General features: G+C 38.1%; 1 protein-coding gene across 6 annotated transcripts in view; it reads right to left on the reverse strand.

The window, feature by feature from the left end:
* Positions 1-14,112: 14,112 nt before the first annotated feature.
* Positions 14,113-25,797, reverse strand: part of LOC106059346 (sex-determining region Y protein-like) — a 30,856-nt gene continuing 19,171 nt past the window's right edge. For all 6 annotated transcript variants that reach the window (XM_056041101.1, XM_056041067.1, XM_056041089.1 and 3 more), the window contains 6 exons: positions 23,755-23,845; positions 21,449-21,552; positions 21,083-21,285; positions 19,511-19,636; positions 19,267-19,354; positions 14,113-15,200 (listed from right to left, as the gene is read on the reverse strand). In XM_056041101.1, coding sequence (XP_055897076.1) covers positions 14,880-15,200; positions 19,267-19,354; positions 19,511-19,636; positions 21,083-21,285; positions 21,449-21,552; positions 23,755-23,827 — 915 coding nt within the window. In that variant the 5' untranslated portion in view covers positions 23,828-23,845 and the 3' untranslated portion in view covers positions 14,113-14,879. The remainder of the gene's footprint in view (positions 15,201-19,266; positions 19,355-19,510; positions 19,637-21,082; positions 21,286-21,448; positions 21,553-23,754; positions 23,846-25,797) is intronic.

A 25,797-nucleotide genomic window follows, 5' to 3' on the forward strand; every position in this document is an offset into this window, starting at 1 on the left:
CGCCAAACACTATTTCTGGTATTGAAAGGCAACGAAATGCATATTCTAAGGTATCTACAGTGCATTTTCCTGCTATTAAAAAAGTTTTATTTCAAAAACCTAATGTGCTTTTCTTACTGACTTAGACCCTCCCGCGCCGTTCAGCCCATTTACCGTCAAGCTGTTTCCATAAAAATCTGTCACTGGTAATGTCTGAAGCCTCTTCCCACCTGCTCTGAGGACCTCCATGAATGTGTGGCGCCAAGTTGTACTTAATAGGATGTCATCGCAACTCTTCTTATGCGTTATTCATTTTGTCGGAGAACATGGAGTGTTTTTCAATTTCGGCAGATGACTATTCACTGCACTTTATTAATGGAGTCCCGCAACTGGTAGAAATGTGTAACCTATCTTGAATACGCTCTTGGTGACTTAAGTTTGCTTTAGATGTTATATCGAAAAGGGAAGTTTCATCTGTTGGGGGTCTTAAACTAAAAAATATCTGGAGTTGTTTTTTTTTTTAATTCAAAACCCCATTTAGCTACGGTAATAGAATTTAGTAACTGTAGTTTGCATTAGAATAATATTGAAGAAAGACGTTTTCCACCTCAAAACACTCTGTAGTGGAATTTGAAACTCAAAACCTTCTGGAGGGGGTTTTAAACTTTTAAAAAAAGCCATCTGTAGGAAAGGGGTTTAAACCTAAAAACCCCAATAGGATTGGCTACGCTCAAATAATTTTAGTGTGCAATTTGCTTTTTTATATTGAAGCGGTATTTTTTAGCATCAAACCCCTCTGAAGGGGGGTTGAAACTCAAAACCCCTTTTGGCAACGCTCATAGCATTTTGAGTGCGTAGTTTGCTTTTTTTCTTACACTGAAGATGTGTTTTTTAGCTTCAAACCCCGCTGGCGGGGGGTTTAAACTCAAAACCCCTTTGGCTAAGCTCATAGAATTTTGAGTCTGTAATTTGCTTTTTTTTTTTATTGAAGAGTGGTTTATCGTAAATTTTGGAGGGGTTGTTTAAAATCAAAATCTTCCTTAAAAGTGCTCTTGGAATTTGGGGATTTTCGTATGCATTTTTTTTTTGGTTTATAGAAGAGGGGGATTTAACTGCAAAAAACCCTAGTAGGGGGTTTTAAACTCGAACCCCCCTGGTATGGGGGTTTTAAACTCGACCCCCCCCCCCGGTAGGGGTTTTTAAACTAGACCACCTCTGGCAGGGGGGTTTAAACTCAAACCCCCCTTGGTTGTGCTGGGGTAAGTGATGGTTTAGTATTAAAATCTCACCTAAAATAAACAAAATCAAAGCAAAAAATCAGTCACTAAATTCCGATCCCCCCCTGCGGGGGGGGGGGTTTGGGCTACACCCATGGGTTCAAGTCATGTTGATATTGCGAATTATGCAAATCTATGGTATTTGTTAGATAACAAAAAAAAATTCATGATGAATTTTTATTTTGTCAACCTTCATTAGGTCACACAGCAGGAGAAAACATATCTTTAATGTTACGTTAAAAATTATGCAATTCAAACACTGATTAGAATAGATATGTTGGAAAAAATACAGATAGAGCAACAATTATGGTCGGAATTAATAGAAGACTCGCTGCATGAATGCAAATTGTTGTCCTAAATGTCATATGTGTACTCTGAGAGGGTTGAGCAGCTTGTAACATGCTCACTGATCTATAGAAAGTTCTGGTTGAAGCGTGAACTTAAAAAAAACTTCCTTTGAATGCATGTAGAAATGGGAAGTAGTAGCGGCCCTAATAGCCAGCTACTTGTTCATAATGTTGTTCGTTGGCTATCTCAAAATGTGTCTAAACCGAAATGTAGAATACATCATTTGGACAGTTTGCGAATGAGATTGAAAAACTATTTCTCTGATTTGAATGATAATATTGAATGGATAACATTTAAAAATTAACACATCCATGCCTGAAGGTTTGTCACATGAGGAGGAAGAGCTATGGTTGCAATTGTTTTCGGACACATTTATAAAAATAAACGTAAGGCCTGTAGGCTTACTTTGACATTATTATGGTTACAAAGGCAACATGTGTATCCTGTTTTAACAGAAAAAGTTCTGAAATACATCTTGCCTTTTCCAAATTCATACTTATGTAAAGTTGGTTTTTCGGTATTTGTAGGTATTAAGTCAAAACATTGGAACAGACTATTGGACGTGGAATAGTCTCTGAGATTAAAATGAACGACCCAGTGATTAGTCATCTCACAATTTCATTCTTCTCAAAGATTCAAATATATTGGGTGAGGGGGGGGGAAGCGTTACAAAACTGATAAAAAAAAAGGGGGGGGGATACACAAGATGTAGAGAACAAACTCTTCACAGAAATGTAGACACGGGGAACGTGACACTCCATTGAGACCTTCGGAAAATGCAATTTTTTTGTTTCTAGGTTTGAAACTGATGGTAGGAAGAAATCCTATTCCTATTCAGTGTCTAATACCGTACAGTGCTTGCATTCAGATTAAAGGTGGCATTAAAAAAAAAGGAAAACTAATTTTTTAAAAAGAGGGGGGGGGGGAGTCACGGTCGAAATATACAATTGAATTGAGAGACCGAAGAGAATCATACGAGTGTATGTGTCGGGGGCGCATAATGGAGCGGGTGTTTCCAAATCAAGTCAAAAGTCTATGTCGGAGAAACTACGATGCGCAGGATAAAAGAAAAAAAAAAGGGGAAGGGGTTCCAGAGAGTGAAAATAGAGAGAGAGAAAAGAGACGTAGAATGTCATTGCAACAGAGACACTAATTCAAGGGCTAAAAAAGTTAGGTTAGGTTGATCGTTAAAATGTGGCCTGTTTATTAAATTAAAAAAAAAAAAGGGGGGGGGGGTTTCGGCCATAATTATCAATATAAAGTCTATGGCTAGTCATACACATCTATATGACTTTAATGGTATTGTATCCTTACTTATTGATATCAGCTACGCTAAAGGTAAGCTGAATTCAAAGAACTAGTGTGGCGCCACGCCTACTTCTTGACTTTGTTGCAACATAAGAACATCTTGCTTCGCACAAATAAGTTGTAAGAAACTGAAGTTAAAAAAACAAAACAAAAAACAACAAGCAGCGTGTTTTGAAATGTGATCGACCAGACATCCTTTGACGGTTAATCTTTTATTGTATCTTGCTTGGTTCAACATTAGAGACTGGTGAGACCTATGTGAGCCCGGAATGTTCGACAGGGGTGCATCCTATCTCCCTTCCTCTTAGCAATCGACTACATGAGGAGAGCAATGAACCAGACTGCCTTTGGTATTCCATGGCGTGAACGTCCCGAGACATGACGTTAAACTGCGCTCCTCTTTCCTTAGCACTTTTGGAGCTCAATAGTGCCCTACTTCTTTTCTATCATTGTGTCTGCCTCCTCTTTTCCTAAGTCTGCCTTCATTGATCATCACACTGTCTCCTTATCTTTAAAATCTCACTATGTCCTAGACCAGTCCGTTTGCCGAGGACTGCGACGGGTAAGGGAGGATAAAGAGATCCTGGTGTTTGAGTGGTGGCTATCTGAGGATAAACCACCACAACACAATACTTTGGCTCCAAGTTCCCCTAGACCTGAGGCCCAGATGGCCCGCGCTGGGTCAACCGGCTGGTCATGCCGAGCTACCTTTGCTAGCAAGCTACTAAGTATAGCCAGGAAAGTTGTACCTCTGCAAATCCAAAACGGCCTAGCAAACCATGGTTTGATACAGCTTGCAAAAGTGCTATTGATGATAGGAAAAAACAACTGGCTGCATTTATAAAGAATCCTTCCCAGGAAAACCTAAAGCTATTCAGGATAGCTAGAGCAAAGGCTAGACAAACCATACGGTCAGCCAAAAGGAATTCCTGGAGAAGTTTTGTCGGCAGTCTGGATGCCAAAACTTCTGCTAGAGCGGTTTGGAAGGCAGTAAGGCGAATCAAAGGGAAAGAATCAAATGCAATAGGGCATTTGAAAAACCAAGGACGAACTGTCACGTCCCCCAGAGAAATAGCTGACTGCCTTGCATCCTCAATAGCAGAAAAATCACCCACTGCACACTACACGCCAGAGTTCCAAAAAGTCAAAACCAGGGAGGAAAGACACCCCATTGATTTCAGGTCAGAGAACAATGAAGACTACAACAAACCGTTCTCGCTTGAGGAACTGAGGGAATCGCTGGACAGGTCACATGACACAGCGCCAGGAGAAGATGAAATCCATTACCAGTTCCTCAAGCACCTTCCCGAACCCTCATTGGCAGTCCTGCTAAGGGTATTTAACTATGTGTGGCAAACAGGCGCTTTCCCAAACAGCTGGAGGAAAGCCACAGTTATACCGATACCTAAACCGGGAAGAGACGGCTCTGACCCAGCTAACTATCGAATAATAGCACTAACAAGCTGCATCTGCAAAACCATAGAAAGAATGATTAACAGTAGGCTGGTCTGGTACCTGGAGAGAAATAAAGTGATCTCCAACTCCAGTGCGGATTCCGGCAGGGGCGGACAACAACTGACCACCTGGTAAGGCTGGAAGCTTATATTAGAAATGCATTACTCAGAAGAGAACATCAAGTAGCTGTATTCTTCGATATAGAAAAGGCATATGACACAACCTGGAAACATGGCATTCTACTTGACCTGGAGCTTATGGAGCTTAAGGGACACCTCCCCCGTTTTGTGGGGGAATTTCTAAAAGATCGAAAATTTCAGGTTCGAGTGGGCAACTCCGCTTCTGACACTCATGACCAGGAAATGGGTTTACCCCAGGGCAGCATTCTGTCAGTCACCCTGTTCAACATTAAAATAAATAGCATCATAAATACGCTGTCCCCTGGCATAGAGTGCTCTTTGTATGTTGATGACTTTGTCATTTTTACTTATGGGAAAAACATGAACACCTTAGAAAGAAAATTACAGTTATGTTTAAACGAAATTCAGGGTTGGGCAAACGACAATGGTTTTAAATTTTCAGACTCCAAAACAGTTAGTATGCATTTTTTTAATTTAAGGGGACTCCACCCAAACCCTGAACTATTTATACACAAAAAGAAGATCCCTGTCGTGAAAACTACAAAATTTTTAGGCCTCAACTTAGATTCCAAATTTAATTTTCTTCCCCACATTAAGGAACTTAAGAAGAAATGCTAAAAGTCATTAAACATACTCAGTACTCAGCCATACGGACTGGGGAGCTGACAGAGATACCTTGCTGCTGCTTTATCGGAGTCTAATTCGATCCAAGCTAGACTACGGATCCATAATATATGGAGCAGCAAGGAAGTCGTACCTAAAAATACTGGAACCAATACAAAATGCTGCCCTGCGTCTCTGTCTCGGCGCGTTTCGTACATCACCTATCCCAAGTCTCCATGTGGAGGCTGGAGAACTCCCCATGGATATAAGAATGAAAAATCTTGCAATGCAGTATATAGTCAAGCTAAAACCCAACCCCACGAACCCTGCTTTCGACTCCATATTTAACCCCACAGAGGTAGAATTATACAATCGAAGGCCTAACGTCATAGAGCCGTTGGGCCTTCGAATGAGAGAACCCATCCAAAATTTAACCCCACCCATTGACCAAATCTCTAAAATAGAAACCCCTCAGAATCCTCCTTGGCTAATGAATAAACCCAAATTAAATTTATCCCTCCTTAATTTCAAAAAAAGAAAATACAGACCCAAGCATACTACAAGTCCACTTTAGGGAACTGCAGGAGAGCTACGGATATTGTGGCACCATCTACACAGACGGATGGAAAGGTCGCGTGTGCCTGCTCCTTTCGGAACAAAACAATCTCCCGTAGACTCCCCGATGACTGCTCCATCTTTACGGCCGAATTGCACGCAATATTGCTTGCACTTATGGCCGTTAAAGCATCAGAAAGGAGGAAATTTATAATCTGCTCCGACTCCAAATCTGCATTGCAAGCTTTGGGGCGGATGAAGACTAACATCCCATTGGTACATAAGAGCCTGAAGCTGTTGGACTAAATAACAGCCGACCGTAGGGATGTCACCTTCATCTGGGTCCCCTCCCATGTTGGCATTGAGGGAAACGAAGCCGCAGACAGAGAAGCAAAGAGAGCCCTAAATCATGCGGTGTCAGGAACCCAAATTCCCTGCTCGGACCTGAGACAAAGTATTGCCTCTGCCACCTATCGAGAGTGGCAGAACCTATGGGAGGCTGAGACTCGCAGTAAACTCAGGCAGGTGGCGGCCCACATCTAAGGGTCTGACAAGGCGTGGTAGCACGACCATATCCAGACTTAGGATTGGCCACACCTACATCACGCACTCTTTTGTGCTGAAGAGAGAGGAGCCCCCACTTTGTGAGTACTGTGACTCTCGCCTCACCGTGGAACATATCCTCGTTGATTGCCCCAGATACCAGAATGTCAGGGCGAAATATTTTAGAGCCACTAATTTAAATACACTATTTGATAATGTCGACCCTGGGAAGGTACTGGGCTTACTCCGGGAAGTGGGGCTATCTACGAAGATCTGATTTATGAATTTGTGAACATGCACTATTTACATTAGATTTTTACCAAATAATTGAATTTTTACTACCTTTACTATTTTAACTGTGAATAGACCTTGATTTTAATATGACTGTATAGAATCTGGCCCTTGTTGTTTAGAGAGAGAGTAGTCCTTAAGGGAATGCAGGCACGACATGGCCTAAATTGTGCCGATGTGCCTAAAATCAAAATCAAATCCATGGCGTGAATAAAACCGAATAACGGACTTGGACTTTGCTAATGACGTTGCACTACTCGGGGCTACAAATAAATACATACAAGAAAGAGAGCCTAGATAGAGAGGCAACCAAAATTGCCATCCGCATAAACTTGGATAAGACTAAAATTTTGCGAGTGGAATAAAAGTCAAAAGGTGCCCCCGTCAGATTTGGCGAGTCAAAGCTTGAAGAGTTGGACAAGTTCACGTACCTTGGCAGCATCCTAACAAATGATGGGAGTGCCTACCATGATGTAGCGTGCCGAAGTCGGAGAGCATTTTCCAAAGGCTGCAGCCTATTTGGACTAGCCATGCCATTGGACTGGAGACAAAAATACACCTTCTCAACACAATCGTCATTCCAACAGCAACATATGCATGTGAGACATGAAAGTCGTCTGTCAAAATTGAGAATAGACTTAATGTGGCTCAACAAAAATGGCTGAGACGGATTTTGGGAGTCAGTTACAAAGATCAGGTCTCAAACTAGGAAATCCTATGCCGAACTGGGAGTCGAACACTTAGTGAGGTTGTGACAGAGCGTCGCATGAGGTTTGCGGGACATGTTCTCCGACAAATTGAACTACCGGTATGCATACTGTCACAGTCTTAGTTGACATTGCATGATCTAAAGTTCACGTCATGTTAAGAGTTTAAAAGACACGTGGAATTGCTGATGTAGAAAACAGGAAGTAGAATGAATAAAGTTAGACTTTGAGTTCAGTCAGTCAAGTCAAGCAGACAAGTGAAGTCAAGTTAGTTAAGTCAAGTGGTATTCTTTCGACCGAGTGGTCAAGTATATTTTGGTCCGGGATGGACAGTAGCGACTTAGAAAAGTCGGTAGTAATTTCAGTTAGAAAGTATCTTGTGGGCAGTTGTTGCCAGTGGTCTTTTAAGACATGTATTAGTTGATCTATATTTCTGCACAGTGTTACCCGCTGAGATGCGGACGTGATTTGTAACTAACATATATTGGATACATTTGATACCGCTGTTATGCGGATAGGATTGTTTATTATTTCTTGACTTGTAGCACTAACAAGGAGTGCAGTATTATTATTATTGTGTTGTAAAATAAACTTCATGTTTGTCTGCTGAATCGGACTTCAGTCAGTTTATAATATTTGTCTTGTCACGTGTCAAGAGTACTTCAGGAAGCAAGAACCCAGCATTACACGACATTCGCATTCTGCAACCTTACACCATTAAACCTTTCATTTACACATACCAAGAGTTGCGATGACATGGAGGCCAAATAGGCTACGAGGAAAGCGCAAACAAGGACGTCCTCGTATAATACACCTTCACGAAGGACTTCAGAACAGTGGACATCAAGTGGAAGGAGGCTTTAGACATTTCCCGTGACAGATCTTAGTGGAGACAGCTTGCCGCCCAAAGCGCCGAACGGCGCGGGAGGACCTAAGTCTAAGTAAGTAAGTCTTAGAGATTAATGTTCGTGTATGCCTACTAGTTAATTATTCCAGTAGTTCGTGGGACACCTAGATAGGTGTCAGGACTGAGTTCTGGTCAGCCTGGGTCTCCTGTTTACTGTAGAGGAGAAGGGAGGCAATTCAGGTTGTTGATTTCAAAATTGTTATTGTTTTGGGTTGTTTTTATTTGGTGAGATGTTTTGTTGAACATAATGTAACTCATGATAAGGAGTGTGTTTTTGTTCCTAGTCCAGGACAGTTGGACTTTTTGGATATATATAGTCTAAGTGTAGACTCTAACTATTTTTCTGTATTATAGTGCAAATAATGTAATTAAACATGTTATATGTCGGTAAAGTGGCATTCTGAATCTTATTTTGTCGTTGTATGTGTCATTATGGTATTGTCCAGGACTTGGGTACATTTAGCATGACACATACATATATTAGAGAGAAAATGAGTCTTGACAATAGGTTCCGCAGAACACAGTTTAGGAATCATTGCTCTATATCAAACAGTCAAAGAATGGTTTCTATGTATCGTAGTAGTAGTATACACAGCACACACCAGTGATCAGCCGTAACAGTCCAGCACAAATGTCGACACAGGTCTCTAAGGTAAGCTATATATATATATGGCTGGATGCCCTCAAAGGTTTCTAGCCATTCTCAAGGAGCTGCAAGAGGGACAAAAAGGTCAAGTCAGACACAAGTGACCTGTGTGCTCATGTTTCTATAGGGAATACAATTATGTACTTGCTTCAACGTTTAGACATTTTTTGTAATACCGATACTGTATAGAGTCCACCCAGAGAGAGCAGTGTCTTCAACTTAGAGGTACCGGTACTGTATAGAGTCATCCCAGAGAGCAGTGTCTTCAACTTAGAGGTACCGGTACTGTATAGAGTCCATACAGAGAGAGCAGTGTCTTCAACTTAGAGGTACCGGTACTGTATATAGTCCATACAGAGAGAGCAGTGTCTTCAACTTAGAGGTACCGTTACTGTATAGAGTCCACCCAGAGAGCAGTGTCTTCAACTTAGAGGTACCGGTACTGTATAGAGTCATCCCAGAGAGCAGTGTCTTCAACTTAGAGGTACCGGTACTGTATAGAGTCCATACAGAGAGAGCAGTGTCTTCAACTTAGAGGTACCGGTACTGTATAGAGTCCATACAGAGAGAGCAGTGTCTTCAACTTAGAGGTACCGGTACTGTATAGAGTCCATACAGAGAGAGCAGTGTCTTCAACTTAGAGGTACTGGTACTGTATAGAGTCCACCCAGAGAGCAGTGTCTTCAACTTAAAGGTACTGGTACTGTATAGAGTCCACCCAGAGAGCAGTGTCTTCAACTTAGAGGTACCGGTACTGTATAGAGTCCACACAGAGAGCAGTGTCTTCAACTTAGAGGTACGCTATTAGCTTGATTCTTTAGTACTGTATAATTACATGATAAGAGTTCACACAGAGAGCAGTGTCTTCAACTTAGAGGTACCAGTACTGTATAGAGTCCATACAGAGAGCAGTGTCTTCAACTTAGAGGTACCGGTACTGTATAGAGTCCATACAGAGAGAGCAGTGTCTTCAACTTAGAGGTACCAGTACTGTATAGAGTCCATACAGAGAGCAGTGTCTTCAACTTAGAGGTACCAGTACTGTATAGAGTCCATACAGAGAGCAGTGTCTTCAACTTAGAGGTACCAGTACTGTATAGAGTCCATACAGAGAGCAGTGTCTTCAACTTAGAGGTACCAGTACTGTATAGAGTCCACACAGAGAGCAGTGTCTTCAACTTAGAGGTACCGGTACTGTATAGAGTCCATACAGAGAGAGCAGTGTCTTCAACTTAGAGGTACCGGTACTGTATAGAGTCCACACCCATAGAGCAGTGTCTTTTAACTTAGAGGTACCGGTACTGTATAGAGTCCATACAGAGAGAGCAGTGTCTTCAACTTAGAGGTACCGGTACTGTATAGAGTCCATACAGAGAGAGCAGTGTCTTCAACTTAGAGGTACCGTTAATGTATAGAGTCCACCCAGAGAGCAGTGTCTTCAACTTAGAGGTACCGGTACTGTATAGAGTCCATACAGAGAGAGCAGTGTCTTCAACTTAGAGGTACCGGTACTGTATAGAGTCCATACAGAGAGAGCAGTGTCTTCAACTTAGAGGTACCGGTACTGTATAGAGTCCATACAGAGAGAGCAGTGTCTTCAACTTAGAGGTACCGGTACTGTATAGAGTCCATACAGAGAGAGCAGTGTCTTCAACTTAGAGGTACCGGTACTGTATATAGTCCATACAGAGAGAGCAGTGTCTTCAACTTAGAGGTACCGGTACTGTAGAGTCATCCCAGAGAGCAGTGTCTTCAACTTAGAGGTACCGGTACTGTATAGAGTCCATACAGAGAGAGCAGCGTCTTCAACTTAGAGGTACCGGTACTGTATAGAGTCCATACAGAGAGAGCAGTGTCTTCAACTTAGAGGTACCGGTACTGTATAGAGTCCATACAGAGAGAGCAGTGTCTTCAACTTAGAGGTACCGGTACTGTATAGAGTCCACCCAGAGAGCAGTGTCTTCAACTTAGAGGTACCGGTACTGTATAGAGTCCATACAGAGAGAGCAGTGTCTTCAACTTAGAGGTACCGGTACTGTATAGAGTCCATACAGAGAGAGCAGTGTCTTCAACTTAGAGGTACCAGTACTGTATAGAGTCCACCCAGAGAGCAGTGTCTTCAACTTAGAGGTACCGGTACTGTATAGAGTCCATACAGAGAGAGCAGTGTCTTCAACTTAGAGGTACCGGTACTGTATAGAGTCCATACAGAGAGAGCAGTGTCTTCAACTTAGAGGTACTGGTACTGTATAGAGTCCATACAGAGAGAGCAGTGTCTTCAACTTAGAGGTACCGGTACTGTATAGAGTCTATACAGAGAGAGCAGTGTCTTTAACTTAGAGGTACCAGTACTGTATAGAGTCCATACAGAGAGCAGTGTCTTCAACTTAGAGGTACCGGTACTGTATAGAGTCCATACAGAGAGAGCAGTGTCTTCAACTTAGAGGTACCAGTACTGTATAGAGTCCATACAGAGAGCAGTGTCTTCAACTTAGAGGTACCAGTACTGTATAGAGTCCATACAGAGAGCAGTGTCTTCAACTTAGAGGTACCAGTACTGTATAGAGTCCATACAGAGAGCAGTGTCTTCAACTTAGAGGTACCAGTACTGTATAGAGTCCACACAGAGAGCAGTGTCTTCAACTTAGAGGTACCGGTACTGTATAGAGTCCATACAGAGAGAGCAGTGTCTTCAACTTAGAGGTACCGGTACTGTATAGAGTCCACACCCATAGAGCAGTGTCTTTTAACTTAGAGGTACCGGTACTGTATAGAGTCCATACAGAGAGAGCAGTGTCTTCAACTTAGAGGTACCGGTACTGTATAGAGTCCATACAGAGAGAGCAGTGTCTTCAACTTAGAGGTACCGTTAATGTATAGAGTCCACCCAGAGAGCAGTGTCTTCAACTTAGAGGTACCGGTACTGTATAGAGTCATCCCAGAGAGCAGTGTCTTCAACTTAGAGGTACCGGTACTGTATAGAGTCCATACAGAGAGAGCAGTGTCTTCAACTTAGAGGTACCGGTACTGTATAGAGTCCATACAGAGAGAGCAGTGTCTTCAACTTAGAGGTACCGGTACTGTATAGAGTCCATACAGAGAGAGCAGTGTCTTCAACTTAGAGGTACCGGTACTGTATATAGTCCATACAGAGAGAGCAGTGTCTTCAACTTAGAGGTACCGGTACTGTAGAGTCATCCCAGAGAGCAGTGTCTTCAACTTAGAGGTACCGGTACTGTATAGAGTCCATACAGAGAGAGCAGCGTCTTCAACTTAGAGGTACCGGTACTGTATAGAGTCCATACAGAGAGAGCAGTGTCTTCAACTTAGAGGTACCGGTACTGTATAGAGTCCATACAGAGAGAGCAGTGTCTTCAACTTAGAGGTACCGGTACTGTATAGAGTCCACCCAGAGAGCAGTGTCTTCAACTTAGAGGTACCGGTACTGTATAGAGTCCATACAGAGAGAGCAGTGTCTTCAACTTAGAGGTACCGGTACTGTATAGAGTCCATACAGAGAGAGCAGTGTCTTCAACTTAGAGGTACCAGTACTGTATAGAGTCCACCCAGAGAGCAGTGTCTTCAACTTAGAGGTACCGGTACTGTATAGAGTCCATACAGAGAGAGCAGTGTCTTCAACTTAGAGGTACCGGTACTGTATAGAGTCCATACAGAGAGAGCAGTGTCTTCAACTTAGAGGTACTGGTACTGTATAGAGTCCATACAGAGAGAGCAGTGTCTTCAACTTAGAGGTACCGGTACTGTATAGAGTCTATACAGAGAGAGCAGTGTCTTTAACTTAGAGGTACCGGTACTGTATAGAGTCCACCCAGAGAGCAGTGTCTTCAACTTAGTGGTACCGGTACTGTATAGAGTCCATACAGAGAGAGCAGTGTCTTCAACTTAGAGGTACCGGTACTGTATAGAGTCCACCCAGAGAGCAGTGTCTTCAACTTAGAGGTACCGGTACTGTATAAGAGTCCATACAGAGAGAGCAGTGTCTTCAACTTAGAGGTACCGGTACTGTATAGAGTCCATACAGAGAGAGCAGTGTCTTCAACTTAGAGGTACTGGTACTGTATAGAGTCCACCCAGAGAGCAGTGTCTTCAACTTAGAGGTACCGGTACTGTATAGAGTCCACACAGAGAGCAGTGTCTTCAACTTAGAGGTACGCTATTAGCTTGATTCTTTAGTACTGTATAATTACATGATAAGAGTTCACACAGAGAGCAGTGTCTTCAACTTAGAGGTACCAGTACTGTATAGAGTCCATACAGAGAGAGCAGTGTCTTCAACTTAGAGGTACCGGTACTGTATAGAGTCCACACCCATAGAGCAGTGTCTTTTAACTTAGAGGTACCGGTACTGTATAGAGTCCATACAGAGAGAGCAGTGTCTTCAACTTAGAGGTACCGGTACTGTATAGAGTCCATACAGAGAGAGCAGTGTCTTCAACTTAGAGGTACTGGTACTGTATAGAGTCCATACAGAGAGAGCAGTGTCTTCAACTTAGAGGTACCGGTACTGTATAGAGTCCAAAGGAGAGAGAGCAGTGTCTTCAACTTAGAGGTACCGGTACTGTATAGAGTCCATACAGAGAGAGCAGTGTCTTCAACTTAGAGGTACCGGTACTGTATAGAGTCCATACAGAGAGAGCAGTGTCTTCAACTTAGAGGTACCAGTACTGTATAGAGTCCATACAGAGAGAGCAGTGTCTTCAACTTAGAGGTACTGTATAGAGTCCACCCAGAGAGCAGTGTCTTCAACTTAGAGGTACCGGTACTGTATAGAGTCCACACAGAGAGCAGTGTCTTCAACTTAGAGGTATGCTATTAGCTTGATTCTTTAGTACTGTATAATTACATGATAAGAGTTCACACAGAGAGCAGTGTCTTCAACTTAGAGGTACGCTATTAGCTAGAATCTTTAGTACTGTATAATTACATGATAAGAGTTCACACAGAGAGCAGTGTCTTCAACTTAGAGGTACCGGTACTGTATAGAGTCCACACAGAGAGCAGTGTCTTCAACTTAGAGGTACCCTGATATGATGTCTCTTGAGTGTCTCAGATGTTGGTACTATATTGAGAACATTTTAAACATCAGATCAATTTAAACAAACATTTTGGGGTATAAAATATAGTTACGCAAGTTTAATATACCGTGCAAGTTTAATATACCTAATATACTTACTTTCCATAAACACTTTAAAGACTAGGCATCGGCTTTAATCATAAAAAAATAGCTGGCAGCTTCTGGCTATCAACCTATGAGGTGGACAGTTGTTTACTCAAATAAAACTTAAACATATGGATCATATTTATTAAAATACAAACTAGCTCAACAATTGAATTTAAATCAAGTTTTGAACTTGTATTATATGAACTGAAGAACTTGCAAAATTTAATTTATAAGACAACTTTATAACACTGGTGGACAATTATAAACAGTATAAAAAAACATCTTTTTCTAAGCAATTGTCAATACTCTCAATGGCTTGCATTCATTTCTAGCTTTCACTGTCATAGAAGATTCAAGACATCAGCATGTTTTGTTTAACGTGGAAGGGAAAGTTCTTCTTCCAGATTGTCTAGAATATAATGCTTGGTTATTTATTTTATTGGGCTGTGCTGTCAAGCTCTACGCAGCATGGCATGCTTTGTTGTGGCAGCCTAAGTTGACTATTAGAATTTTTAAAAATGTATGTGTGTGTGCTGATTAGGGTCTTAATCATCTGCAAAATCCAGTAAAAAAAAACAAAACAGTCACATACCCTGAATAAAAGAAACGTTTTGGGGCATTGGTCAGTTTATCAAATATAAACTTAGTTTTAGACAAGATAATATTTATTTTATTTTATGACAGAGATTTCATAGTATGATAATAATAACAACATAACAAATGAACAAGCCACCAGTGAGTTAAGCTTCATTCAATGGCAACGTTTCCAACCTAAACAAACACTAATTATTTCCAACACTTATTTACAAGCTCTACATTAGATTCAAAATAGTGTAATTCATGATGAAGTAAACATTGCTTTGACTTAGCTAAGGTAGAAATCAAAATCCTAATTAGCAAGAACTAGGAAATCCATGAAATGACTCTCTCTCCAATAGTTAATTTTTGTTCATCTGCCATAATGTCTGTGTTTCTTTTTTTTTTTCATCAATAGCAACTAGAAGATCAGATGCTGATAGGATGGACCCATTGTGTTTGCTAGCAGAAAAAGTGTTTATAAATAATTCTAACTGTTGATTTTCCTCCAGGTCTTTTTCTTTTCTTTCTAGTAAAATATCCTGAGTCTCATTTTGTGAAGCACTAGACAGTGCAAACAACTCTTGTAATTCACTCTGAGTGATTAGTTGTTTCAGGACACAGACATCATCAGTAAGTTGCTTCAGCAAGGTTTCACTTTCAACAACTTCCGAAGCCATTCTCTGCAAAAACATTAAAGAATGTAGAAAAGAAAATGAGAGTTGCCTATTTCTTCTTCAATCTTTCTACCACTTGTCATTTGTATGCAAGAGAAGGAAAGTGTGGTGTGGTGTGTGTGCATGCAGAAAATATAAAGTGATAAATGAATAGAAAAAAACAACTAAAAAAAACTTAATCCTAATTAAGAAACCAAATACATTATATCTACATGATGGTAAAATAGTCAATGACATGTATCATTAGTTTAAAATTCAATAAAATTGTATTAAACCTAATTATTAAGTATTGTCTTTTTAAAAAGGTATTATTCAAAAATCATTTGTATTTTTTTTTTAAATTTATAAGCTTATAGAGCATCACCTACATTGAAACAAGTAAAATATATAAAAAATAAATCTTTTTTTACCTCCATCAAACAACTTATAATAAAATAAAATATCTAATTTTTTTTTTTTTAGCTCAAATTGGGTATCAAACTCGTGATCAGAGGGGGACTTGGTGTTAAGATCAGCCCGGGCATTTCTATACAATCCGGCCCACAAATTGTATATCATATGATCATGCATGGGCGTAGCCAGGAATTTTTTTCGGGGAGGGTTTGGGGGGGGGGGGTATTTACCCACTCCCTGCCCCCCCCCCCCAAATATATATATATATATTTTGTATTATGTATATATATGTTTGTATGGATGGATGTGTGTGTGTACATAATTTATTGAATTACATTCTGACCCTTCATTCTTTTCGAAGACGTTTATTGTACCTTTGAATATGTTCTTCCTGGAGTTAGTGAAAAAATTGTAGACCTCTTGCCCTTGCCAGCAAGGGGTCTGGGGGAGCACTGAGAGCCCCCCCAGTGCGGGACAGACCCCGCCGCCAAGCACTATTTCTGGTATTGAAAGCCAACTAAATGCATATTCTGATGTACCTACAGTGCATTATTTTGCTATTAAAAAGTTTTATTTCAAAAACCTAATGTGCTATTCTTACTGACTTAGACCCTCCCGCGCTGTTCGGCGCATTTGCTGGCAAGCTGTTTCCACAAAAATCTGTCACTAGCAATGTCTGAAGCCTCTTCCCACCTGCTGTGAGGACCTCCATGAAAATGTGGCGCTAAGTTGTACTAGGATGTCATCGCAGAACATGTCCCGCAAACCTCATGTGACGCTCTGTCACACCCTTACTAAGGGGTCGACTCCCACTTCTGCATAGGATTTCCTTTATTTAGACCCGATCTCTATAACTGACTCCTAAAATCCATCTTAGCCATCTTTGTAGAGCCACATTTAGTGCTTTTCAATTTCAGCAGATGACTATTCATTGCACTTTATTAATGGAGCCCAGCCACTGGTAGACATGTGTAACTTCTCTTGACTACGATCTTAGAATTAGGTGACTATTTTGCTTTAGATGTTATATCGAAAAGGGAAGTTTTATCGTCAAAATCATCTGTTGGGGGTTTTAAACTAAAAAATATCTGGAGTTGTTTGTTTTTTTAAAATTCAAAACCCCATTTAGCTACGGTCATAGAATTTGATGACTGTAGTTTGCTTTAGAAATAATATTGAAGAGAGAGGTTTTCAACCTTAAAACGCTCAGTAGGGGGATTTTAAACTCAAAACTATCTTGAGGGGTTTTAAACTTTAAAAAAAGCCATCTGGAGAAGAGGGGTTGAAATTCAAAACCCCCCATTGGCTTGGCTACGCTCAAAGAATTTTAGTGCGTAATTTGCTTTTTTTTTATATTGAAGAGGTATTTTTTACATCAAACCCCTGTGAAGGGAAATTTAAACTCAAAACACCCAATAGGCTTGGCTACGCTCATAGCATTTTGATTGCAAAATTTTTATTTTGAAGAATTATTTTTTAGCTTCAAACCCCGCTGGCGGGGAGTTTAAACCAAAAACCCATTTGACTATGCTCATAGTATTTTGAGTGCGTAATTTGCTTTTTTTTTATATTGAAGAGGTATTTTTAGCTTCAAACCCAGCTGAAGAGGGGTTTAAACTCAAAACCCCTTTGGCTACGCTCATACAATTTTGAGTGTGTAATTTGTTTTTTTATATTGAAGAGGGATTTACCATAAATTTTGGAGAGTGGCTTAAAATCAAAATCTTCCTTAGATGTGGTCTTGGAATTTGGAGATTGTCATTTGCATTTTTTTTTGTTTCATAGAAGAGGGGGATTTAAATGCAAAACCCCTTGGTAGGGGGTTTCAAACTCAAAACACGCTGGTAGGGGGTTTTAAACTTAAGACCCCCTTGGCTGTGCTAGGGCAAGTGATGGTTTAGTATTAAAATTTCACCTAAAATAAACAAAATTAAAGCAAAAGATCAGTCACTAAACTCAGACACCCCGGGGGGTGGGGGGTGGGGTGTTTGAACCCAAAAAAAAACTTCCTGGCTACGCCCATGATATGATGGGCATCCTATTCAACATCTACCTAGAATCAATCTGTTAAGTTTAATAATGTATCAATAACTGAACGCATGCATACAATGGATCTTTATAAGTAAGAAATATAGGCCTTATGTCGCTTTTTAATTGCTAAGTGTGTATGCCCTTAAAGGATGAAGCCTACTAGTATCACTGCCAACGAATATAGGCTATTACATTATTTTGGAAAATGTTTGAGATTAAATTAGTATTAATCACACTATAGAGTCTGTACAAGATTTTTGTTTTTAAACACAAAGCTCAGAGGGCTCTTTAACAAGGGCATATTCTAAACACCTTTTAATGTAATATGTTCTATAGTGGCATTCATGAGGCCCTTTAGGTGGTCCTACCCGCCCACCGGGCATTAGCCCAAATAGGCAGTCTGCCCCTGCTCGTGATGTTGACACTGTCAGCTTCTTGATGAAACGATTTTACTAATTAGGCCAGTGGGCATTGTATAAGATATCTCTTATCTATTGATACATTTATTACACGTAGAACTCTTAAGATCTAGTCTAGACATAGATCTACTTCTAAAGATCTTAACCCACAGGGTGATTTTTTATTGCTAAAATCTTATTAGCTTTTTTTGTGAATGTTTTTCTCAAACACCTGCCCAAATGGGTTTTGTTTTTGGCCAATGACCTTACCAGCAGCATATTGAATTTTATGAAGTTTGTTTTTTATTTTTAATTATCAGATTGCCATACTGGGCAGTGATATTTAAACTTAAAATACAGCAGATGTGAGAGTGATATCCGAGGTCTATTTGCTAACATTAAATGAGGACATTTTTATAAGTAATTGTAATCTTTGCTGCCCTTTTTTGCTGATATAATCAGTATTTGCAGTAAAATTTAATTTTACTGTTTAAGATAGTAATAAGGTATTTAAAAGTTTGCACTATTTCATTTCAATGTTCTCTCCAGCTACAGAAACATCCTTTTCCTTCTTTTCCCTACGAAAATGGATTATAATTTCTTGTTTTTTTTTACATTTAATATTAAAATTATCTTTACAATATTTTTCAATGTGTACTGTTTCTTTGAAGTACTCATTTATGTCTGAGTTCTCTGAGAATAGGGCAAGGAGAGCCAAATCATCAGTGAATTTTGTGAAAAGGACTATTGGATTGAAAATCATTAGTGTACAAAATGATGATGTTACAGAACCCTGGGGTGCCCCTGTGTTAACTATACCTGCATTTTATATTACTTTGTTTACCTTAGATAACCTGTTTGAGTTAAAGTAAAAGGATCAATATAGTAATCAAGTGAAAATCTAGAATAAAGTTCTGTAATCAATCTCTTCTGTTGGTGAGATTACTTTTATGTATAAAGCTTTAGTTAAATCTTATCTTATCTTATATAATACAGACGTTACTTCAAAAAAGAAGATGATTACGTCCTACGCGTCATGCATTTAGTCATGCATATTAACCAATGACTTAAATTCTGCCAAGTCACTGGTTTTCCTGGCTAGCTCAGGCAACCCATTTCATGCTTTAATAGCACTTGTTCATTGTACTAAATATAATTTAAAAAAAAAAAATATTTGACATAATACACAACTTCATTCTATTACTCAACTAGTTAAAAAAATATACAATATAATCAAATATTACACTTACTTTCATTCCATTATTTAGTGTTGCTGCTAGCAAAAGCACTTTTTGAACTTCCTTCATTTGACCAGATGGTGATGACAAATGATTTTCTCTATCCAAAATATATATGTATGTAATTATGTTCTACAATCTTCAACACATTTCATTTGTTGAAATAAAGAGATGAAATTTAATATATAAATTAAAAAAAATTAAACTATTTGAAGACAATTTAATGAAAGTGATTTTTAAAAAATAACATAACAACCTGTGATTGTCAAGAATATGTTTGATTCTAAGACTGGCAGTGACTGTTGCATTCCCGATTTGGTGATACTCTTTTCTGGTGGTGTCTCCTAAGTTGACAACAGTCATTGGTACCTCAGTCATCTGCCTAAAAAAATCCACACACTAAGTCATTTTAAAGGAATAAAAAGGAGAAACTGAAGTAAATCAAGTAATGCTCCTGAACTCAAAGTAGAACATTGGAATACTTTTTATCTGGTGGCAATTCAATAAAACTTTTGCAGAGATTAGCTTCTGCATACTAGCAAGCTTTTCTCATGACCCACTTAGTCAATGTTTTCATTGTTAAATAAAAAGGTTAAATTATTCTATTTGAATGTTAGCTTTAGCGGGTTTTTTAAAATTAACATTTACATATTAATATATTAACATATGTAGATAAAATAAACTATAATCTAAAAAGCATATTACCTAGTTTGTTTATCAAATCACAAAAACTAAAGACAATAAATACCCTCCAATTACAGCAACAGAGTAAGAATTTAAACATAGAAAAAGGGGATTCCCGAACTCAATTTCTAACATTGTTTCTGTTCTTAAATTAGAAGCAAGCTAACTTTAAATCATCTGTATTTAGCTTGCCAGATTTAATTTTCAAGAATTAGTTTTATTTCAGTGCAACTCTTTTTTTATCTCTATGTCCCCCTTTTATGCCCAGTGCCCACCTACCGCCCCTTTGGCTCCCAGCACCCCCCTATTGCAAGAAATTGCCAGGAGTGGGGGGAGACTAGTGCCCCTGTTGAAGATCACTGGTGTAGATCATACAATGCAATTGGAATTATTGTAGTTCAGATTGTGATGTTTTAATTTTGCATAATTCCCTCTTCAAACTAATGTCTGATCACTAAAACAACATTGTAATGCCTGAGATATTAATTTAAAGTATAAACTCAAACAGAAATACTTTTCAAATAAATACAAAACATTTATTCTTGAACTTGGAATCACTAAAATGATGAACACACTTCATAAATATAGAATACAATTTAATTTCAATACATTTACAACAGTCACTGAAGCGCAGAAACAGTTAATGCATCTCTTTATCTAGTCTCTACAATCTACTTCTTTCCCCCTTCTGGAACCATCTAAGCTATTCTTAACATGTATGGAAGCTTCTTCATTTCATATTAATTTTAAACTAACTAATAAACAAAGCTTGTTTGTCAACTATAACCTAGAAGTGCTTACGTTACCCTAACCAGAGTGAATTAATATAAGCTTTGTAAAAAAAAATTAGGTAAAACTTCTAATTTTATGAGCACCCCTAAGTGGGAGTATTAGTAATAGGTCAGTCAGTCAATCAAACAGCTATTAAAATTCAAAAATATCTATCTTTGCTAATCAAAAATGGACCTTCAGTCCATTGGAGGGAGGTTTATAAAAAAGTATTTTTTACATTTTACTTGTTTCTAATATTTTTTAACTAGTCAATTTGTAGGAAGACTTTTCCACTGGAGAATCAGAATATGTTATTTGAAAATCTTGCTATATCAAAAACTGTAAAACACAGAATACCCTTTCTAAAGATTACCTGTCAAGAAGCTGCATGAAACCATGGTTAAGTATGTGTGTTGAGTTGTTTTCAGAACATGATGTGGTACATAGAAGAAACAGGAAGTCATTTGGACACACAACACAGGAAACTGCTTTCAGTAGATTTGTATGTAGATTATATTCTTTTAAAGATGGCTTGAATTTGCTGTTGTGTCTATAGCTGTACCAGCCTAGAAGAATCTTTAATGATAAAAAAACAGAATAAATATTTAGGTGTTCACATTAAACAGATTCCATACCCCCCCCCCCTTCCCAAAAAAAAAGTTTACAATTTATATCACACCTTTTATTGTCTTAGCATATAATAAAAGAAGTTAAATTTTTTTAAAGCATTGTTCCTTACTTGATTAGTCTGCTGTAGCAAAGTATTCATTGTTTTCATAGAAACCAATCCATTACGATGATACAATGAATCAGCTCCAGACCAAGGTATATAAGAGGAAACATCTTAAAATGAAATAACAAAAAATGATGATTTACAGATGATCAATTTTCAATTAGTGTGTGCAGAATGTCAAAAACTATTGATCAAAATTAATTATACTTAAAACTATGTTTTGATTAAATCTAGATTTATAAAAGAATTTTTTTTTCCCAGGTTATAATTAATGAAGAAAGAAACAATTGTGATTGTGTCGAATGATACAAATTATTTGGTAAAAGTTAGTATATTGATAGTGTCGAATGATACAAATTATTTGGTAAAAGTTAGTATATTGATATAAATGATTGTAAAATGTCTGTACCTGTGAAAGATGTGAAAAAGCTGTTTTTTGATATGAGTTTTAGTTGTAAATAGTCTAAGGCTATGAAAACAAGTGAAGTATCTGAGAGAAATTTCTATAATTAAGAGTGACCTGTAGCCATAAGTGCACTTCTATAACTGTGCAGACGTAATGCTGATATCAAACGTGGAGACAAGTTTTTTTTTGTTTGTGTCAACTCATGAACTATATTAAAGAGACACACCAAATAAAATCCCTACATAACTAGAATCATGTTTTGTCTATTGTTAATGTAGCATTGCATTGAATCAAAATAAGCAGGTGACAATCAATAACATATAGTCTATTCTATAGAAACACTTTAAAATTAAAATACAATGAATATTTTCAAACATATAACTTTTTCTTCGTCAATACATTTTGCAATATAGTATTCATTTATTAACTAATCCAGAAAAAAAAAGTAATATATTATAATTTGATTATTATTCACAACAAGACCAGGCCATGTTAAAAAAATTCTACTTAAATGGTAGATATGGTATATTTTGATAGTAACATTAATTTCTGGGAGTAAGGAATATCATATTCTATAATCAAAGCTATTGACTAATTAATACTGTAAGATAAATCATTATAATAAGGTATGAACTTTAAGACTGGAAGAGTTTCTTTTCTTAAATTTTGTTTCAACTTTTAAAATTAAATAAATGCAGTTAATCCCAAGGATGTTTACAATCTCAAAAAAAAACACAAGGTTACGAAGACAGTTTGTGTGGAGACACAAACTCAAAATCGGCCCTCGAAGTGGTCCACCTAGGCAGGTAAAAAGGCAGGTTTCAATATTTTCAGAAAGAACATCAGAATAAAATTCTATCAATGAAAAATGACATAGAAGAATGGAGAAAGAAGGTTGATGGATCTTGTGTGGTGTCCCAGCAGTCCACAGACCAAAGGATAGGTGAAAGTGAAGTTAGATGTGAACCTGGCCTAACTAATGTCTTATAATGAATGTATAATCGCTCTAATTGTTTTGTAAAGGGACAATCTCTTATTCCTCAAGAAAAAAGCATTTCCGTAAAAAAAAAAAATTCCTTTAGTTCAGTGTTCTAATGCTATAGGGCTGTGCTGCAGTTCTCACGATGATATGAAAAACTACTTATTAATTATATTTTAAAATTATGTCCAACTTATCTGCATGCATACTAAGTAGATTTTTTCTCTTAAAAAAAAATTTAACATTTTTTATGTACATGTAGTAGTTAGTATAACAGAACTTACTTAACTTAGTAATACAAATGTAAAAAAAATAATTTTTTGACAGAAAAATCTAAAACCGTTTGCATAAATGTGTTACAAATATGGTATGTATATCTCTTCCCTACTAATGAACCTCCAGTGTTTGTTACTATTAATAGTGAATAGTTGTAAAAGTGGTGTATTTTTATTTAAAACTGCTTGCATAAGTAATTTTAAAAAATTAGATTTTTCGCTTTCAGAAAAGAAAAAAAGTGGCTGTTGCATCAGAACTTTGAATAGTCTAAAATATTATGATGTCGGATTTTCATCTTTTCTAGTTTATGAGATCTAAATGGGACAGACAGACAGACATTCCACACAAAACTAATAGTGTCTTTTCCCTTTTCGGGGGACGCTAAAAATAGATGGTTGCATGGAATGCGCTCCTGCATAAGGTTTGGACTAGGATGTAATAGCCTTAATTTCAAAATGAACATCTGACACAGACTCAAGTCAATTCATAATGACAGGAACTGTATATTTAAAATATAGACAATTAGTCTTTTTTTTTTGTTTAAAAAAAAATTATTTCTACAATGTAGAAAAAGCACAGCATACTTTTAGAAAGAAAAGTTCAATCAGATCTAATTAACAAACAATATATTGAAAACTTAATTTAACTTACATGTTAATGTGTTTGTATTAGACAAATGACCTTGTGAGTCACTAATTCTGTTCTCTGTTTGATTCACTCTCATACCAAAGAGAAATCCAAACTTTAAACAAAAAATAATCATAATAATGTATGAGTTTTATTTTTTAAAAAAAAAGCATTTCAAGATCTTTTTGTTTCATTTTTTAGTATTGTTAAAATATAATTTTCTGTATTATTCATAGCAAACGCTTGTGAAAGTGAGTTCATGATTTGATTTGTTTGAACATCAATCTTCAATTAGAGTCTATACAAAAATAATATTTTGTAGATAAGATAACAGAATATGTACCATGTGTATACCAATGAAACAAAAAAATTAATACTTAAGTTAAACTGTTGATTTAACACTTAATTAATGCTAACAATCAAATGTGGTGTGTGTCAAGTAATGTATATTCAAGGTCAGGGTTTGAAAAAAATGTTTGTCACTGGTGTATTTCAAGAACATAGAGTAATTGCATGAGAATATAGAGTAATTGTTGTGGATCTAAAGCCCTAAAGCCACACTGCGATTCTGGGTAAACTCATTCTGCCAACATCTGCAGCTGCTTCAGTATTACTGTAGCATAAGCTTTTCCAACAATGCTAAGAAGGGAAATGCCTCTATAACTGTTACAATCGGAGCAGTAACTTTTTTTTTGTAAATTATTATTACTATGTTGGAATCATAAATTCCTGGGGGATAATTCCTTTCTCCCAGCACAAACTTAGCAGTTCATGGAGTGGCTTGATTAGGGCATGCTATCCAGCCTAAATGGCTTCAGCAGGAATACTATCTTCTCCAGGTGCTTTCCTGTGTGCAAACATGGTCTGTATCAGTTCCTTTACAGAGGGTGTTTTGTCTAATTGGCTCAAATCTGAAAGTGCATGGGAAGTTAGACAAAGCAGTTGGTGAGATGGGATTTTCAATCTGGTCAAGTTCTGCTTAGTGCTCCACCCCTTGCTCCATTTGCAGTGCAAGATCACTTATGATTGAACCATCTTTTGACTTGAGTGGGGCACACTCGCTGTTGTAAGGTCCCAAGGCTTTTTTTCATGCCCTTGTATAGTCCTATGATGTTACCACAGTCTGCACAAGAATGGATGTTTTCACATAGGTCCTGCCAGAATTTGTTAGTGCACTGTCTCGCTATTCTTTGGCCATTGTTTCGTGTAGATCTGAGCGCTTGTAAGTTGCGTGGGGTGGGCTCCTTCTTGTAATTTAGCATGACTACTCTCTTGTTTCTAGTGGCAGTTTCCATTTCTGGCAGACTTGCTTCAAACCAGTCATCATTTTTCTTTTTATTTTGTTCCCAAAGACCAGTGAGGATGTTTGGTAAATAGCATCACGTATGAACGTCCAGCTTTTTTCTAACTCAGTCACTGAGAAGTTTTTAAAAGCTTCCTCTCATTTGTTTGTCAATTTGATGGAAACATCAGGATTGTTTGTGCTTTTTTGCCAGTGATAAATGGATCTTAGTAGGCAGCAATCTTGTCTGGCAGGACACTATAGTGTGATCAGTATCACAGTCCGCACTTTGAAAGCTACGTGTCAGCAGTATGTTTCCAATGTACCTTTTCCGTGTCAGTATCATGTCCAGCTGGTGCCAGTGCCCAGACCTAGGATGCCTCCATGAGACACAATGCTGTGGTTTTGTCCTGAAGTATATGTTGGTAATGCAGAGATTGTGGTATGCGAAGAATTCAAGCCGATTCTAAAAGCCCACGGCAGTCTGGCCAGGTAGTGTAGTCTGATCCTACTCTTGCATTGAAGTCACATAGAAGGATTATTTGCTCTTTTTTGAGGAATGATCTCAATGGCTTCTTTGAGGTCTTCATAGAACTTGTCTTTATCCTCCTAAAGTGAACATAGTGTAGGGGCATAGGTACTAATTAGAAATTTTCTCCCTGCCGCAGCTACAAAAGAAAAGCAGAGAACAAAAGCAGTCCCTCTTTATAGCTTTTATTGACTTGACCAAGGCGTTTGTCTTTGTCAGCAGAGCCAGCCTGTTTGCCGTATTAGATAGAATTGGC

Source organism: Biomphalaria glabrata, chromosome 1 (assembly GCF_947242115.1).
Source record: "Biomphalaria glabrata chromosome 1, xgBioGlab47.1, whole genome shotgun sequence".
NCBI classification, from domain to species: Eukaryota; Metazoa; Mollusca; class Gastropoda; family Planorbidae; genus Biomphalaria; species Biomphalaria glabrata.